Source organism: Vigna unguiculata, chromosome 8 (assembly GCF_004118075.2).
Source record: "Vigna unguiculata cultivar IT97K-499-35 chromosome 8, ASM411807v1, whole genome shotgun sequence".
Classification (NCBI taxonomy): Eukaryota; Viridiplantae; Streptophyta; class Magnoliopsida; order Fabales; family Fabaceae; genus Vigna; species Vigna unguiculata.
The window spans coordinates 6,283,091-6,301,286 of NC_040286.1; the positions used below are offsets into that span (position 1 = coordinate 6,283,091).

General features: G+C 28.6%; 1 protein-coding gene and 1 non-coding gene across 4 annotated transcripts; one reads left to right on the forward strand and one right to left on the reverse strand.

The window, feature by feature from the left end:
- Positions 1–695: 695 nt before the first annotated feature.
- On the reverse strand, positions 696–11,331 carry LOC114194004 (LEAF RUST 10 DISEASE-RESISTANCE LOCUS RECEPTOR-LIKE PROTEIN KINASE-like 2.1). 3 transcript variants are annotated; one of them, XM_028084027.1, is made up of 4 exons: positions 11,085–11,331; positions 5,920–6,522; positions 5,053–5,082; positions 696–1,026 (listed from the first exon to the last, which is right to left on the reverse strand). In XM_028084027.1, the coding sequence occupies exons 1-4, from the start codon at positions 11,257–11,259 to the stop codon at positions 1,010–1,012; spliced, it is 825 nt and encodes a 274-aa protein (XP_027939828.1). In that variant the 5' UTR covers positions 11,260–11,331; the 3' UTR covers positions 696–1,009. The 3 variants fall into 3 exon arrangements, with proteins under 3 accessions (XP_027939828.1, XP_027939827.1, XP_027939829.1); XM_028084026.1 differs by lacking the exon at positions 11,085–11,331 and having other exon boundaries at positions 5,920–6,819; XM_028084028.1 differs by lacking the exon at positions 11,085–11,331 and having other exon boundaries at positions 696–1,183; positions 5,920–6,819.
- Positions 10,728–10,799, forward strand: TRNAR-UCU. Its single transcript has one exon. It is a non-coding gene; the product is annotated as a tRNA-Arg (tRNA).
- Positions 11,332–18,196: the final 6,865 nt, after the last annotated feature.

Below are 18,196 nucleotides of genomic sequence, written 5' to 3' on the forward strand. Positions count from 1 at the left end.
ACCGGATTTTAACTGTAGTTCCATTATATGACTTGAGTTTCTCACGAATTGTTCTCATCTCCCATTCTCACCTATTTTCTTTTGTTTCTAAAGAGAAAAAGATCTACTATTTTTGCTCTCATATATAAGTTGTTGTCTTCCATTCTCGAAGAAATAAAGGAGAAGGTAATTCTCTCTTGTATCACATGATAGTGAAATATTAGTTTAATAATTTATTTAATGAGCTTGTATATTAATTTTTTATTTTATGAACATAGAAGAAAAAATATTGTACTGTGTGTTTTTTATAACTAGATCTTAAGTGTGGTTTGATTATCATCCAATTCAAAGAAATCCCCAAATCCTAATGAATCCCCAAACTCAATTTGACAAATTATAAACCCTAAAACTCTCTAATTAAAATTAAAAGGCCAACATAGTAAAATAACGGCCACGTCATTGAACAGTACTCCACGTCATAAAAATGAACCATGCTTGCAACTGTTCCATTAACTATTTAGACGGAGTTAAGGAAAATGATCTAATTGAATGAAATTAACGAAAGGTAGGACCAAATTAAAAACAATTTCAAAAGTAAGACCAAACTGAAAAAACTTGACCAAAACCAGGATCAAATGACTATTTAAGCCTAAAGATTAATAAGCACAAATACTAAGTATTTATCAAACTTATCAACTTTATTATGCATTGTCAAATAGAATGCTTCACTATGTTCAATTTGTTGATTTCACTTAACCTAAGTGAAATCAGCTGATTGAATAATATTTCAGTCGATCAAATAATATTTCAGTCAATCAAATATGTTACTTGCAAAACTATAACAACAAGTCATTTAACCTATTAAAAACCATTTTAACAAATTGAAGGGCTACAACCAGACACAAGAAACCTATTTTATGTCAAATAGTCTTCAAGTGAAGCTCCATTTTCAAGCTTGAAGAACTTTGCATTTAGTCTAGTTCAATTTCCACTTGAAGCTTGATTAGATCAATCAACCTTCATCAATTCTTCATATCTTCATCAAACCTGTATCATTCTTTCATATCTTCATCAAATTTCTATGCACCAAAATAATTTTATGCTAACAATCTCCCCCTGATTTCATGAAGTCAACATCCATTGATTTCATGATGCCAACATCCATTGTTTTATTGTTGTACTCATAACTATTAAGCTTAAGGATCTGAAAAACAGTGAGAAAAACCAACATATATAAGATTTCAAACAATATTTATATATCATGATGACTTCCCCTATCATATATAGCTTGATTTTTTGTTTGAATTAGATTTACACTAGTGCAGATTCGGGCTTTTAAATTGCCCTTTATGCCTTGGTTACAGGAAACAAAAGCATATTCAAACGCAGTGCTAATTTTGTAATTTTAGCGAACTTTTAACCCTCGGTTGTCCAACTAACTGATGCATAAAGCCTTTTTGCCTCAGTTCTAATACAACTGGAGCATAAAGTCTTCCAGATTTTATAAAGTTCCTGCTATTTTGAATTTTTTTATTTGAATGCAACTAAAGAGATACTATAATCCTCTTCAAGGTATAAAATAGGATGATGGGTTAGATATGTTTTTAGTCCCTGAACTTTGACGCGAAATTGGAATTCTTCCCTGTCTTAAACTTTGATATATTTTGGTCCCCAAAACCTTAAAAATAAATAGATAAAGTCTTTTTTAACTCAATTATGTTAAATATTTTAACGTGTTAATTTTACATTGAAATACATTTACATTTATTATTTAAATAACAGGTACAATAAAAATGCAACAATAGATATTGTAGATATAAAAACATGGTTTTCATTGTTTAAATGAACAACAAATATAAAATTTCATTTTAATTCACCTTGTTCCTCTTTTTCTCTTTTCCACCGATGCAATGTGAATTCTCTCCATTTCTTCATGCAACCTTCTTCTCCTTACAATCCTACAACCTTCAACTACCTTAATTTCAATCACTACTAGATGAATTCATTCAAAATCATTTAGATAGAGCTAGTTGTTTGATCCTCTAAACTCATTTCATCAGGAAATAAAGTAGGTTTTGGAGGAATTTCCAAGTCCTCAATGCCTCCCTCAAGCATTTCCACTACTTTGTTCATTGAAGGACGATCGTTTGGTTTCAATTGTATACACCAAAGAGCAACTATGATAAGTTTTTTTGCTATTATCTTTTCCTCTTTAGTCAAATCTTTTATATCTATATCTTCCTCTTCTCTAATATGATTATAGATCCAAAGGGGAAAGTAAAGTTGACTTGAGTGTTCTACATGGGGATTTAGATTCTTCCTTTTGCTTGCCATCTCCATCAACAACATTCCGAAGCTATAAACATCGGCTTTATGAGATATTCCTCCAACATTATTGTAGAACAATTCTGGAGCCATATATCCAATAGTTCCTCTTGTTGTCGTCATTGTGACAATGCTATTATCTATTGGATATAGCTTTGCTAATCCAAAGTCAGAAACCTTTGGGATAAAGTTTTCATCGAGTAAGATGTTATGGGGTTTGATATCGAAATGCAAAATCTGCATCTCACACCCATGATGGAGATAAGCAATTCCACGAGCCACTCCAATTGATATATTATATATTTTCTTATAGCTTAAATCTATACTTCCTCTTGAAAATATAAGTTTATCAAGAGATCCATTGGACATGAATTCATAAACAAGAGCGCGCTTTGAGCCACTAGCACAAAATCCAATTAATTGTACCACATTTTGATGATGTATCCTTCCAATGGTTGCAACTTCATTTATAAAATCTTGTCCATTTCCTTTAGATTTACCTAACATTTTGATTGCCACAAAAGGTCCGCTCCGCAACTTTGCCTTAAAGACAAAGCCAAATCCTCCTTCACCTAATTTCTCTTTAAAACCTCTGGTCATCTTCTTAATTTCCTTGTATGAATATCTAATAGGTGCCAAATGATTTTGTTCAAGGTAGTTTTCAATATTCACATACGTTGATGCATGTCTTTTCCTCCATTTACATATAAAAATCACAATTAAGAATGGCAATCCAAACAAAATTTTGTAAGCCCATGCTAGAGAAATATAAATTCCAATATCTGCAAGAAATTTTTACCTAAGTCATTACATTTATATTGTGATATAATAAGGTATTTTTTAAAACAAAATTTGCATTCATAAAATAAAATTAATTATAGCATAAAAAATAATAATAAATTCCATTTTTGACACTATTAACATTGATGTGTTCTAAGTAGGGATGTCAATGGGGCAAAGTGGAGATGAATTTCGCTATCACATACTCATCGCCGGAGAGAAAATTTCATCATCATACCAAAAAACAACGAGTATAGAATTTTTGTCACATTCCTATCCCCACTAAGTAACAGAGATATATTTGTACCCATACCCGTATCCATTTTCTATATCAATTAATTAATTTTTATAAAATAATAAAAATTTACAATAAAGAAAATATAATATTATCAAATTATCAATATTAAAAGGAGGGTATTTTTGTTTCTTCAATGTCAAATATTTAGAAACAAATTATAATTATAAACATTTCAAATTAAAATATCAAATAAAATTTCATGAGAGTCAAAATATTTATTAAATTTGTAAACATTAATGTTACCTAGTTATTAAATATAATTTTTTTAGCAAAATATAAAAGGTAAAAAAATATTTAAATTAAAAATATTTTAAATGAATGTGATAAAAAAAATATTCATGACAATTAAATTATTATATTATAATAAATAAAATTTATTTATACAATTATAGTAATAAAATTACACATATGATAATAAGTTAGAAAATAAAAATAAAATTAAAATACTTTTTTGGTCCCAATTTTCGTCAAGTTTTTTCAAATAAGTCATAATTTTGGTTTTGGGTTCAAATAGGTCTCAATTTTCGTCAATTTTGTTTAATTGAGTCATTTTTTGCTAACACCGTTTAAATCATTAGCAGCCATCAACAAATGTATAATTAAGAATATGATAAGATGAAAAAAATCGTAGAAATCTAAGAAAAGTTTTTAAATATCAACCTAGTCAAATAATTAATAGATAATAAAAATGGTTTTAGCGAAACAAAAGTGTAACAAAAATTAATAATAATAGAATACAAAGATAATTTTTTTATATTATCTAATAAATAAAATGTTTATGCTATTGAACACCTAAATTAATAGTGTTAAACATTCTCATGTGAAAGAAAATATACAATAAATACAAATATTAAAAAAGAGTAGAAATATTTAAATGTAAAAAATAAAAAATATTTAATTGACATATATCATTTGAACATAATTACATTTGAACATTAATTACACAAAAGTTGTAATAAGAGAAAAAAATATTTTAGAGATGTGAATGAATTTTATGACGAGTCAAACAACTAAAAGAAATAAAAAATGTGGAGTATATATATATATATATATATATATATATATATATATATATATATATATTAAATCATGATGAAATAAAATAATAAAAGTATATTTTTTAGCTTATCTAATAAATTAGAAATATTTTACTAATTTAAAACAGAAAATAATTACGATATCAATTTCCATTTAATTTAAAAATATTAAATATTACTCGTATTTATATTCATACTCGTGCAAAATAAAAGTTTTCCATCATAATTAAAATAAAGTTTGATAAAAGCAATTATTTCTTTATCCCTTATCAAAATCAAAACAAATACTAAAAAAAGTATACATACAACAAGTTATCATATAAATATGATGATATATTACTTTCGACAAAACATCAAAAATAACCATCATTACGGAGAGATGTGAAAAGTTTAAAAATAAAAGAAAATTAAAAAAATACACCGGTTTAATCATAAACGGTACTGGTCCAAAGTGGTTGAAAATTTTTAGAAAAATACAGAGAATTGTATCATTAACCGTGGTCAAATGTTTTATTATTTGAATAGCATTTCTATTAATGATAATTTTAGAACTACTGTTAAAATGTCTATTTTAGTCATTGTCAAAAGCTCTACTCCTCTTGTACTTAAAGCATTGAGAAATTAAGATCTTACCAGCTGCTAGAATTGCTGCCCCCAATAACCCTGGAATCAAAGAAAAGATCAACTTTAGAATTCTGATTATCTCAACAGTTATTAATGAAAAGACCGTTTTCATATGAAAAGGTTATAGTGGTAAACAAGTTTAACAACTTTTTATTTATTTAAAGATAATAAATGTTAATTTAATGCACAGGTTCTTATAAATGCATGTAAATATAAAAGATAAAAAATATCATATTTCTTTGGAAAAGTTGGTTGAATTATTAATAAAATGATTCAACCTTTGTTTCGAAAAATTCTCAGAAGTGGTTAATAGGTGAAATATGATTTTCCTAATCATTTGAATATGTATAATTATGTAAAGTGTTAATTGAAGACAATCGATTATCAATTAAAGAAATTAAAAATATAAATAAAACTATGCTACAGCAGAATAAAAAAAATCAACTTAACAAGAAAACTAGACAAAATTAGAAAAATCGTACAAAGACTGTTAGTAGAAAGTGAAGTGATGTGGCATGTTAAAGGGATCAAACACTTTAAATTTTTCAAGGGATGATTACGAGAAATTCACATCGGTAGAAGTAACGAATTGTGTACCTCCTATATATTCACTTAATTCAATTGGTTTTTTTTTTTAGAAGATTAAAGCTACATGAGTAAGGAGTATAATAACGGGCTTATGCCACTCTGAATGAACGAATTAATTTAAATAGAAAGTTATTAAGGCTAAGATTTTATACTCGCAAATAAAAAAATTATATATAATTAAGTTTGCATAAATTAAAATGGTAGGTGATAAAACTAGTCAATTATAAGTTTTTCATTTAAAATAAGATATGTAATAATTTCATGAAATTTAATTGAGATCCAACTCACCTTTTCGGCAATCAAGATTCTGGCTCGCAGAGTCGAAATAGCAGAATCCATCTGGACAATAATTATCACATGCGAGTTGTACCCAAGAAATCTCAAATCCATAGGCCAAGCTCCAGTGCATGGAAGTGTAGGAATGGTTATTGAAAGTCCTCAAAGATGTCGGAGCAACAAGCTTTATGTCACACCCAACTTCCATGTCTGCAGCTTTCAGGTCACCACCAACAGCATATGCATAGCCCTTTGAGTCCCACTTCACGCATTCTTCTGTTTTCACAAACTTCCCATTCTCTCTCACCGAATGGTTACAACTCAGAAACACTATATGCTCGAAAATCAGATATTCCCTATTTTCATATGAACTTAGACCGGCTTGGTATGGATCCGTGTAGTAATCGTAAGTATCAGAGAAATTGGAGCGAGATAGAGAACGGAGAGGAAGGGAGGAGCAGTTATGGAGTTGAAGTGCAGGATCAACCACTCTCACTGTGTAGTTCTTGTAGTTTATTGCCTCCACATGGTATTTTGCAGAGTACAGATACAACACCGTAACATTATTCTCACAACCAAGCTCATACCTTTTGTTACCGCACTTCTCTGGGTCGCCTTTTAATCGAAATGGATAACTTATGTTGGTGATTTTGCCACAGGAAGAAGGGGGACAAACGTGTTCTTGCTCTTCCTTGGAAGCACAGATATGGTGGTGGAGATGTAGGAGTAGAAGTAGCAGTAGGAGGAACAATGCTCTCTCTCTCCGCATCGTCACCAAACTGTTTCTCATTCAATTCAAATGCAAAGAAATCCGAGTTAGATACTGATATCCAAAACAACACACACTCAATACATAACAACAAAATTGTTTCAAGACATAAATGATACTTAAAACGTAGACTTTGACTCAGAAATGCGGTGTCTATTTGGTTTCACATCTCATTTTAATGAATACAAACTTTTAAATACTCGTTGTCAATTCTTATTAGCTATTTAATCATGTAATTTTTTTAATTTTTTTAAATGGACTTCTTCGAGTTTCTAAAATCATCCTAAATTCTTCTAACTCGAAGCTTTTATTTACATGCTGTCTAAAATAATTTGTAGAGAATTAGTTTGGGAGCCAAATTGAATAAATAGTTCAGGACTTATTTAAATAACGACAAAAACCTGAATATAATGTTTACATAATACATTTGAATTTCTTTTTTTCTACTTTAAAATATCTGCAAATTATTCAAGGGCTAAAATTTCCACCACATGTGAAGACTTTGGAGAAAAGAATACTATACGTGTTGTAAGGTTGTTTATAGAGCCACAAATTCCAACAGGTTTGTCTTACATAAACACTTTACATGCAAATACATCATTGACGCAGTCAAATGACAATGTACATATAACTACTTAATAATTATTCATTAGTACGTATGTGGACAAATATAACTCACTTTTCGAAGGGGGATCGGACAGCGCAGAGACGAGCTGGATTATTATTCTATTTTCATCTGAGTTAAGTTCATACCTATATTTCTTTTTATATTCAATGGCTATAAATTCTTTATCTCATCCCAATATATAAATTTAATATTAATTCATTAATTTTTTTAAAAAAGCACGAAAAAAATTATGATATTACCGAATAGACAAAAAAAAACATTTAATGTTAAATATTTATAAAAAAAATATACTTACATGTTTTAAATTAGAGTATCAAAACATAATGAAATCAAAGTTAAATAATTATATAAAATATTACATAATTACACATAAATAAAATTTCATAATAATCAAAATATTTATAAGTCTATGTAAAATATTATGTATTTGATTAACAAAAATAAAATATTAAAAATAAACAAATTAGTGTTAGCTCAAATAAATAGAATTAGATTTACCCATCAGCTCAAACAAATTAGTGATGAATTACATAATCACACTGATACAAAAAAGTTTTTTACCTATCTTATTTTAGGTTTTTATGTCGGTTGAAGATTAAACGTAATATTATGAGATGTAAATGTACGTTTATTAACTTTATAAAGCTGTAAATTATAGAAAAAAAAATTGGCAAAACATACTAAAAAATAAAAAAACATACAATAAAATTAGACCTATCAAAATGGATAACCCGACCTGACCCGACTCGACCTACCACGGGTTGATCACTTAGCGAGCCAACCCAATCCAACTCACTTATTAGCGAGCCAAAAAAATTCCAACCCGGCCCAGCCCACCATAGGTTGGTGGGTTAAACAGATTGGTTCACATGTTCACTTAATTAAAAAAATATAATTTTTTTATTTTTTTAGTCAAAAATAAATTTTAATTCTAATTAAAATCTAAATAAACTTTAACACAATCCAAATACACACCAAAATAAAAAAAATATAAATTATCTACGTGTTTGCCATAAAAAAACAACCTAACATGACAAAAATGCAAAGTTTAACCTAATAAAAAAAAACTTGTGTGACCTTTTATTTGTGGGTTGCTGTGCTAACCTGGTTCACCACAATTCAACCCGGATGAGTAGGTTTCTAGGTGAGTCAAGAATTTGTAAAAACAATTCAACCCAATTTAAATCAAATCCGTGATAAGTCAAGTTGGCTCGCAGGTTCAACCCATTTTGAAAACTCTAGATAAAACGATGTAAACAAGCATAGCATCTTTTTCGGTTAGACATATAATGCATATATCAACCTAAAAATTTATTTACATTTTGAGATATTTTGATTTGTTTATGCTACATCGGGAGAGGCAAAGATGGTTACGTTAAATGAACTTTATTGATGGCAAGCTGCTGTAAGTTTTCGATGAGATTTTTAAATTGAATAATGTCGTAAAAAAATTCAGAATTTATCAGAAAACTAAAACTCGAACATTTTAACAATTTATAAGATCATATAAGTCTTACAGTGTGACTTCTGGATTCCAATATTGAAATTTTTCAATATATAGGAAAAAAAAGGACATTCTCATCATTTACGTATTTTGAATTGAAAAAACCTAATCTGATTATTCGATTGGAACCTCTCACCAATCGAATACCTAGATTACAGAAAAAAAGGATTTTTGGTTAAAAGAATTATTGATAATTTGTAATAAAATAATCTACTCTTACTATCAATTCATTTTCGAAACTCATATATCTCTCCTCATATCCTAAAAAAACTTCATTTTTTAGAAACTTAGTATCTTAGTATTAAAAGAAACAAAATATGTTGTAATATAAGAGAATCTATTCTCTTTCTTTGTCGTTTTTTAATTATCTTGGAGATTTCATAATGCTTACTCTAAAACCTTTTGTTTATACAGTAGTGATATTTTTCGTTTCTCTTTTCATCTTCGGATTCCTATCTAACGATCTAGGACGTAATCCAGGACGTGAAGAATAGAATAAGAAAAAAGTGGATTCTGTGTTTTCTTGCTTGTGCGGAATTTTGAAATATTTTTAGGATTTTCTCTATTTTAACATCTTTAACTAGTAAATAAAAAAAAAACAAGTTCAAAAAAAAATACCAAATTATCAACGGAAAGAGAGTAGTGATATTTTTCGTTTCTCTTTTCATCTTCGGATTCCTATCTAACGATCCAGGATGTAATCCAGGACGTGAAGAATAGAATAAGAAAAAAGTGGATTCTGTGTTTTCTTGCTTGTGCGGAATTTTGAAATATTTTTAGGATTTTCTCTATTTTAACATCTTTAACTAGTAAATAAAAAAAAAAAAAACAAGTTCAAAAAAAAATACCAAATTATCAACGGAAAGAGAGGGATTCGAACCCTCGGTACAAGAATTTGTACAACGGATTATTCGACGCTACAATCCACTCAACCATCTCTCCCCAATTGAAAAAAAAAGAATTACTTTGTTTATGTTATATCACATAAACAAGAAGAACAAAAAGGGAGCTTAAAAAAAAGAGACTTGCTTTTTTTTATTCTTTTTTATCTTATCTATCTTTTTTTTATTATTCTATATATTTTAGTTTTCTTTTTTTCTTTTTCTACAACCAATGAGCCCGACCAGTACCTAGTCGAGCTCTTTTTCTTTTATTCCCATGAATATTGAAGAAAAATTCTTTATTTGAATATATTTTATTCAAAAAAAAATATTTGTAAAAATATTTGTAATTAAAAAAAAATAAGAGATACGGATAGATTCCTATGAGATAAAACCAAAATAAGATAATATATTCCTATGAGATACGAAAATTTTCTTCTTTTCCTAAAGATTTTCTGAAATAGAAATAGAGAACGAAGTAACTAGAAAAAAACATAGATTGTTAGAATATTGTTCTTCTAGAGGGATCATCTAAAAAGCAAGATATTTGAAACTTATTCATACAAAAAGGCTGACATAGATGTTATGGGTCAATTTTTTTTACTGTCCATCTCTTCATTCCGTAAAGGAGCCGAATGAAACAAAAGTTTCACGTTCAGTTTTGAATTAGAGACGTTAAATCAAAATGATGAATCAACGACGACTATAACCCTTAGCCTTCCAAGCTAACGATGCGGGTTCGATTCCCGCTACCCGCTTCTATTTTATTCTATTTAAATCTATCTTTTTTCTTCGAGAATGAATCTATAATTCTTAAAGAATTTGTCAATTCTTCATTTTCATTTCTTAATTTAGTTTTAGTTATATATATTCAATTATATTCAATTGATTTATCTTTTTTATTTTATTTTTTCTTTTATTCTAAATATTTTATTTATTTTATTTTATAATTTCTAGAATTCTTTATATTTGTTTGATTCTTTAATCTTTTTAATAAGGTTTAGTTAAAAAGGTTAAAGAATCAAATATAAAATAGAAGCATCCATTGTCTAATGGATAGGACAGAGGTCTTCTAAACCTTAGGTATAGGTTCAAATCCTATTGGACGCAAGTTGTTTGCATATCTAATTTCAACCTGGTCCTTCTATTTTTTTTGATTTATTACATTTTGATTTGAATTTATTATATATAATATTCAAATGAAATAAAAACATATTAAAAGATACTAATTATAAAAATTGGAAAATTGAATTACAAAATTATTGAATGATTCATCAATTTTTTTCTACTTGTTCCTGGGATAAAAAGAGTTTCATCTGTTCTTTAATAGCGTCCTTTAAAAGGGCTTCTGCTTCCCAGTGAATGTCTTGGTAGAAGATATGATTTCTGGGTCGCCTTTTAATCGAAATGGATAACTTATGTTGGTGATTTTGCCACAGGAAGAAGGGGGACAAACGTGTTCTTGCTCTTCCTTGGAAGCACAGATATGGTGGTGGAGATGTAGGAGTAGAAGTAGCAGTAGGAGGAACAATGCTCTCTCTCTCCGCATCGTCACCAAACTGTTTCTCATTCAATTCAAATGCAAAGAAATCCGAGTTAGATACTGATATCCAAAACAACACACACTCAATACATAACAACAAACAACTACACTCCCTTTTACAAAATTGTTTGAACACTTATGATACTTAAAACGTAGACTTTGACTCAGAAACGCTGTGTCTATCTGCTTTCACATCTCATTTTAATGAATACAAACTTTTAAATACTCGTCGTCAATTCTTATTAGGTATTTAATCATCTAATTTTTTTAATATTTTTTAATGGACTTCTTCGAGTTTCTAAAATCAACCTAAATTCTTCTAACTGGAAGGTTTTATTTACACGCTGTCTAAAATAATTTTTAGAGAATTACTTTGGGAGCCAAATTGAATAAATAGTTCAGGACTTATTTAAATAACCACAAAAACCTAAATATAATGTTTATATAATGCATTTGAATTTCTTTTTTTCTACTTTAAAATATCTGCAAATTATTCAAGGGTTAAAATTTCCACAACATGTGTAGACTTGTGGTGAAAAGAATAGTATACGTGTTGATAAGCTTTATAGAGCCACAAATTCTAACAGGTTTGTATATCTTACATAAACACTTGATATGCAAATACATCATTGACGCAGTCAAATGACAATGTACATATAACTACTTAATAATTATTCATTAGTACGTATGTGGACAAATATAACTCACTTTTGGAAGGGGATCGGACGGCCCAGAGACGACCTTGAATATTATTCTATTTTCATGTCTGAATTAAGTTCATATACCTACGTTTATTTTTATATTCAATGGCTATAAATTCTTTATCTCATCCCAATATATAAATTTAATATTATTTAACTAATTTTTATAAAAAAAATCGCGAAAAAATTATGATATTACCGAATAGACAAAAAAACATTTAATGTTAAATATTTATAAAAGAATTATACTTACATATTTTAAATTCGAGTACCAAAAAATAATTAAATCAAAGTTAAATAATTATATAAAATATTAAATAATTACACATAAATAAAATTTCATAATAATAAAAATATTTATAAGTCTATGTAAAATATTATGTATTTGATTAACTAAAATAAAATATTAAAAATAAAAAAATTAATGCTAGCTCAAATAAATAGAATTAGACTTACCCATTAGCTCAAATAAATAGAATTAGACTTATATAATGAATATTAAAAACATTTATAATTAAATACATTAACTATAATAAATATTAAAAATAAATAATGTGGTCAAGTTGACACTAATCTTATTTAAATTGGTATTTATAATTATTTAAGTTAGTCAGACTAAGTTATATACATTATGAATTCATGTCATGTGTGTTTGTGATAATAAATATAGATTATTTTTAATCTAAAGGTACAAGTTTCAAGATGATAAATTTCTTCACTCATAATTGTTCTCTCTCACTTTCTATATAAAATCTCTTTGTTATATTGGTTCTCATTCATAAATCTCATCTCTTCGTACTCATCTCTTTCTACCATACTAATCTCCTTCGGCCACAATAGTTTTTTTCAACCATACTAACCTTTCTCATCTACACACATCTCATTCATCTATATGTTTCTCCTAATCTCAATTAACCATATTCATCCTTACAATTTTTTTATATATATTGTTGTTTATATTTATTGAATATGGAGTTATCGTACCAAAATATTGTTTTCATTTGAAATTATTATCATTATCATTTGTCAAATTGACACAAATTAAATTAACATTAAAAATATATTTTGTTTAATATTGACTTAGCCAACGTTAGACAAATTTAAAATAAAAACTCATCAACATTGATGTTCCTGCAGAGAACAAATAAGATATGTCAGACACAAGCGTTACCTTACTCCGATCCGCTATCTTCTCAGTAGGCTTCCTCCCGGCCGACACATGTCGTCTGTGGATATCTCGGTGTGAATTGATTTGGACCCGAGGGGGATTACCTACAGAAGAGACTCTGATGCTCAAGTCAACAAAATCTCTTAGAAAGTCAAATCTCGTAATTAGAAAAGTAATGAATGTGTACCTTTAATTGCTGGGGTCCATGCTTATAGGTTTATTAATTATGTCCTGCCACGTCATGGGCTGGGCTCCTGTTTGGGCCATAGATGGGCCTGAGTCATGATCCAGGTTTCTTAATTTGAATATCGTGGGCCTAAGGGCCTTATTAGTAGTGCCCTGAATATGCTAAGTTATTGCTAAGTTCGTGTTTAGTTATTCTCAGTTAGCGGCTTAGGCCAGTTACTTCTTTGGCGGTCTGGGCCAGGTACTTATCATTCGTTCATACATGGTAATTATTATTCGCGTCCTTGGTGGTTACGTAGACGGACTTTATGGATATAACTTGGCTAGGCGACTAGGTGTGGTACACATATCAAGGTTAATGACATGTACATTTGGTATCAAAGATCCCTACCAACCTGTATATTAATAGTGTCGAACATATAATTTCATTTATTAAAAACATTTGACTTGACATTCTCTATCTAACTACACTTTATAGCGGTATTAGGTCAAATATTATTATTATTATTATTATGAAAAATGATATTTTAACCCACTTTTTTTGACCTACTTTTAACCTATTACTTCAATCACCATTAGATTATCTTTTTTTATTCTTTTTAATGATGTGATGTGATGATTTAATGGTGATTGAAGTGGTGGCTTAAAAGTAGGTCAAAAAAAGTGGGTTAAAGTATCATTGTCCTATTATTATTATTAACATAGTGTAGGTAAATTAAAATGATAAAAATTCTTCCTGACAACTGTGCTATAAATTGTTTACTCTTTGACAAGTGTATCAAATCGTTGTTAGTAAAATTAATGGAGTCCAAGTATTGTTTTTCCTAAGTCAAATCGTTCTCTTTGACAATTATGATTATTTACTTATTTTAACAACAGTAAAAAGTGTAACATCCCTACTTTTAATAAACTGTATTATTTATTTTAAATGAAACAATTAGAAAATATTTTGTTTTTACTAATGTTTCGTATTTTATCATGATGTAGTTTTTACTTATTGAAAATAACAATAAGAAAAAAAACAAAACCAGTAATATATATATATATATATATTAAAAAAATATTAGGTAAAAATATATTAATTAAAATATCATTAAATAGGTGTGTATTAAAAGTAAAAAAAAATGAAAAATCTTTTAAGGAGTTAAGAAGATAAGGAGAGAAGATATAAGAAAAAAAGAGAGAAAATAAGTTAAAGAGATAAACATTATCTCTTCATTAATGGAAGTAATGATGATTATGCCATATATATATATATATATATATATATATATATATATATATATATATATTATATGGATATGAAATGAGAGAAGTTACATGAGGAAGAAAGGAGAGAGAGAGAGTTTAGAGCAAAAGATTTGAAGAGATCCTAGTCTCGTCAAATATTGTTAGTGTGTCCTTCAATTAATAAGGTAAGGGGAGAGTGAGGTCAAGTTTTTTTTTCTATGTTAATCTTGATAAACTCGTCTGTGTTATATTAATATTTTATTTATTTTGAAATATATTTACTTCCATTTAACTTATTTTTATTTATTATCCTCTTCATTTTTTTATATTTATATTATTTAACTTATCTCTAGTTAAGTATTGACACTATTTATTTATTTTATTTAATCTATCTCCAGTTATGCATTAGTCTTATTTTATTTAATTTATCTCTAGTTACGCACTAGTCATGTTTATTTATTTCATTTAATTTTATCCCCAGTTATGCACTGATTCTGTTTATTTATTTCATTTAATTTATCTTCAGTTACGTACTGGTCTTGTTTATTTATTTCGTTTAATTTATCTCTAGTTGCGTACTGGTTTTGTTTATTTCTTTCATTTAATTTATCTCCAGTACACACTAGTCTTATTTATTTATTTAATTTAATTTATCTCTAGTTACGCATGGGTCATGTTTTACTTAATTTATCTCTAGTTATGCACTAGTTCTGTTTATCTATTCTATTTAATTTATCTCCAGTTACGCACGTGTCTTGTTTATCTATTTTTTTTATTTATCTCCAGTTATACACGGGTTATGTTTACCTATTTTATTTAATTTATCTTTAGTTATGCACTGATCTTGTGTATCTATTTTATTTAATTATCTTTCGTTACTTATTGGTCGTATTCATTTATTTCATTTCATTTCATTTATCTTCATGCACGAATCTTTATATTAATTTATAATTTATTTTATTTTATAACATGCTAATCCGTATATAGTTAATTATTTAAAGTTCTTACTATGATTCTTATTTTATTTTATCATTATTTTATAATTTGAAAAATATAAAAAATAAAGTAAAAGCAAATATTATTTTATTCAGTGAATTTGGATAAAAGAAAGTTACATATATGTTTTATTGCCATTCTTTGTGTATGGTGTATATATATTATTGGTCAAAAATGACAACTTGATAGTCATAACATTTTATGATCTTTGAATATGTCCAAGAGTACGTAAGTTAAGAAATAATCTTAAGTATGATTTCCAATAAGTGGAGATCAAACCAATGTGAGAGTGTTTGTATTTAGGAAGTCATAGTTTGGTACACTATGGGATGAAAGGCAGGGACCATGGTGGGGTCTAAGGAAGTTTTACCAAGTAGGTGAGTATCTGGATAGTTTACTAAACAGATTTTGTTCTGGTACAATCAATCGATTGAAACTGAAAAACAGTCGACTGAAATACTGGGAAAAATGCAGAAATGCGAATTTGAATTTTAAACCAGCAACAATGCTCAAGAATGATCAAGACCAGTTCCAAATAATTATACAAACATGCTCAATGCTGCAAATGCCATGAAAACATGCAAGAACATGAAAAAGATGATTAAAGCACAAGTTCTTGAAACTTTAAAATGAAAATACAAGAGAGAAAGGTTAGAGAAGAGAGGACACCATGAGATTTTTATACTGGTTCACTCAAACCTGAGCTACATCCAATTTGTCAAGGCAACCTTAGCTTAACTTTGCACTATTTCAAAAGTTTTACAAAGTATCCACCCTTACACTTCCAAAATATGCAAAAACACCACAAAAGACTCTTGAATCACACAAGAATCACACCAGCACAGAAAGAACCCTCTTGTAGACCTGGAAAACCACTAGGCACACACACAAAGCTTGAGAAAGATCAAACCTCAGTGGTAACACAACCTAGCCTACCACAAACCACTTTCTCCAAGCTTCAAACCAAGCCAAAAGCTCTAAGAATTGATCCAAGATCAATCTTCAACAGCTGCAACACCTATGATCACGAAGGAGAGAGTTTCCACAAGTTTCCAGAACAAAATCGTGCTCTAAAATGATCAACAGACCTCTCTTTTGAAAATCACAGCTTTTATAGTCAAACTGGTACGAAATTCAACATATTGATTTTCAAATCGATCGGTTGATTTCATTTGACTTAAGTGAAATCAGTCAATTAAAAACTAAATCAACTAATTGAATTTGTTGCAGTTTAAGACTACTGCAACCAACCTTTTAACCTGTTAAAAGTCATTCAACAAATTAAAAGAGACATTTTTACCTGTTGAAAAACCATTCAACAAATTAAAAACATAATAAAGACCAAACTACATCTAATTAATGTTATAAGGTCTACAACATGAATTACAAACTACAAATACACTTTCTTAATGATGTAACTACATGGAGAGCACACGTTCCAACCTTGATAAACATAGTTATCATCAATTCTCCTTTCCTTCATCAATGTAGGCTTCATTCCAATGGTAATGGCTTCAAGATAGTTCAAAAGAGCTTCATTCAATCTTCATCAAATCTTCAAGAAGCAAACCACCTTGGCTTCTCATGTCAACACCAATGCTTTTTTAGAAATACTCAATTACCTAATCACTTCCCAAAGTAACTTTTGATGGTCATAATGGATCATCAGAAGTGGAATATGGATCCATATGTCTGGTATAACGAGATCTAGTTTTGTGGTTGTAGGTCCAATTCTAGGCCCCTAGTGTTTGTATTGTTTGTTGAGTTTATTAAGATTGATATTTAAGGTTTATAAAGACCTCACTCCTTTCATATTTTTCTTTCATATGTACCTGTTGCATGAGTAGGAGAGGAACTTGCTCAGTGTGAGTTGTTTGGGATATTATTGGTGGATCTTGTGAAGGTTGACTCGTGGATAATTTCTATTAAAATCTTTAGGAGATATTAAAAACATAGATAATCTTTCATTCTGATGTGGAACTCTTAATATTATTCAAATACATATTTTTGTAATATTTCACGAACAATTACAGAGATGTAAATTACTGATATATAGTTAGATATAAAGTTATGTTATTTTTAGTGTCCTCTCAAGAAAAATCTTATTGTACAAAAAAAAATCTCATTTTTATCAAATAAATAATTATTTAATATAGTAGTCGAGGCGTCACATTTAGTGGTATCAGAGTAGTTCCTTCTGTCAAAACCTTGGGTATGGTGCATTGGAAAAGTTACACAAAGTATGAATTCATTACATTCAGTCCTAATGAAATGGGAGTTTATCTACTCCTATGCATGTAAAACATACGAATTTGATGAATTCTAACGAAAGAATTTTATGTCTTTTAGCCCTAGAAGTGCCTTTGATCGAGTTCTGATTTTCTTCTACGTTTCCCACCAAAGAACCCCTTTTTGCTTTCATTCTCAACACTTAAACCATAATCAGAAACTGTCTGCTTGTTGAGCGAAAAATAACTTTTGGTTCACTTCCAACTCCTCTATCTCGTTGAGTGAGACGGATCCAGCAGTTGGGCGAGACACTTTTCTTGTTGGGCAATTGTTGGTAATTTGGCTAAGCAATATGGTTCTGGCAAACAACTCTAATATTCTCAAATCTTCCATTTTCCTACAGAATAATCTCAAAGAAAAAGAAAATACGAAACTTAAAAGAACACATAACTCC

Excerpts from the sequence above, each read along its gene's own strand:
- LOC114194004 (XM_028084027.1), bottom strand. The coding sequence starts at position 11,259 with ATGAGAAACAGTTTGGTGACGATGCGGAGAGAGAGAGCATTGTTCCTC. Across the intron at positions 6,523-11,084 it reads TTATCCATTTCGATTAAAAG|GCGACCCAGAGAAGTGCGGT; the intron begins GCGACCCAGAAA and ends TTCGATTAAAAG. Across the intron at positions 5,083-5,919 it reads GAATCTTGATTGCCGAAAAG|GGTTATTGGGGGCAGCAATT; the intron begins GTGAGTTGGATC and ends CTTTGATTCCAG.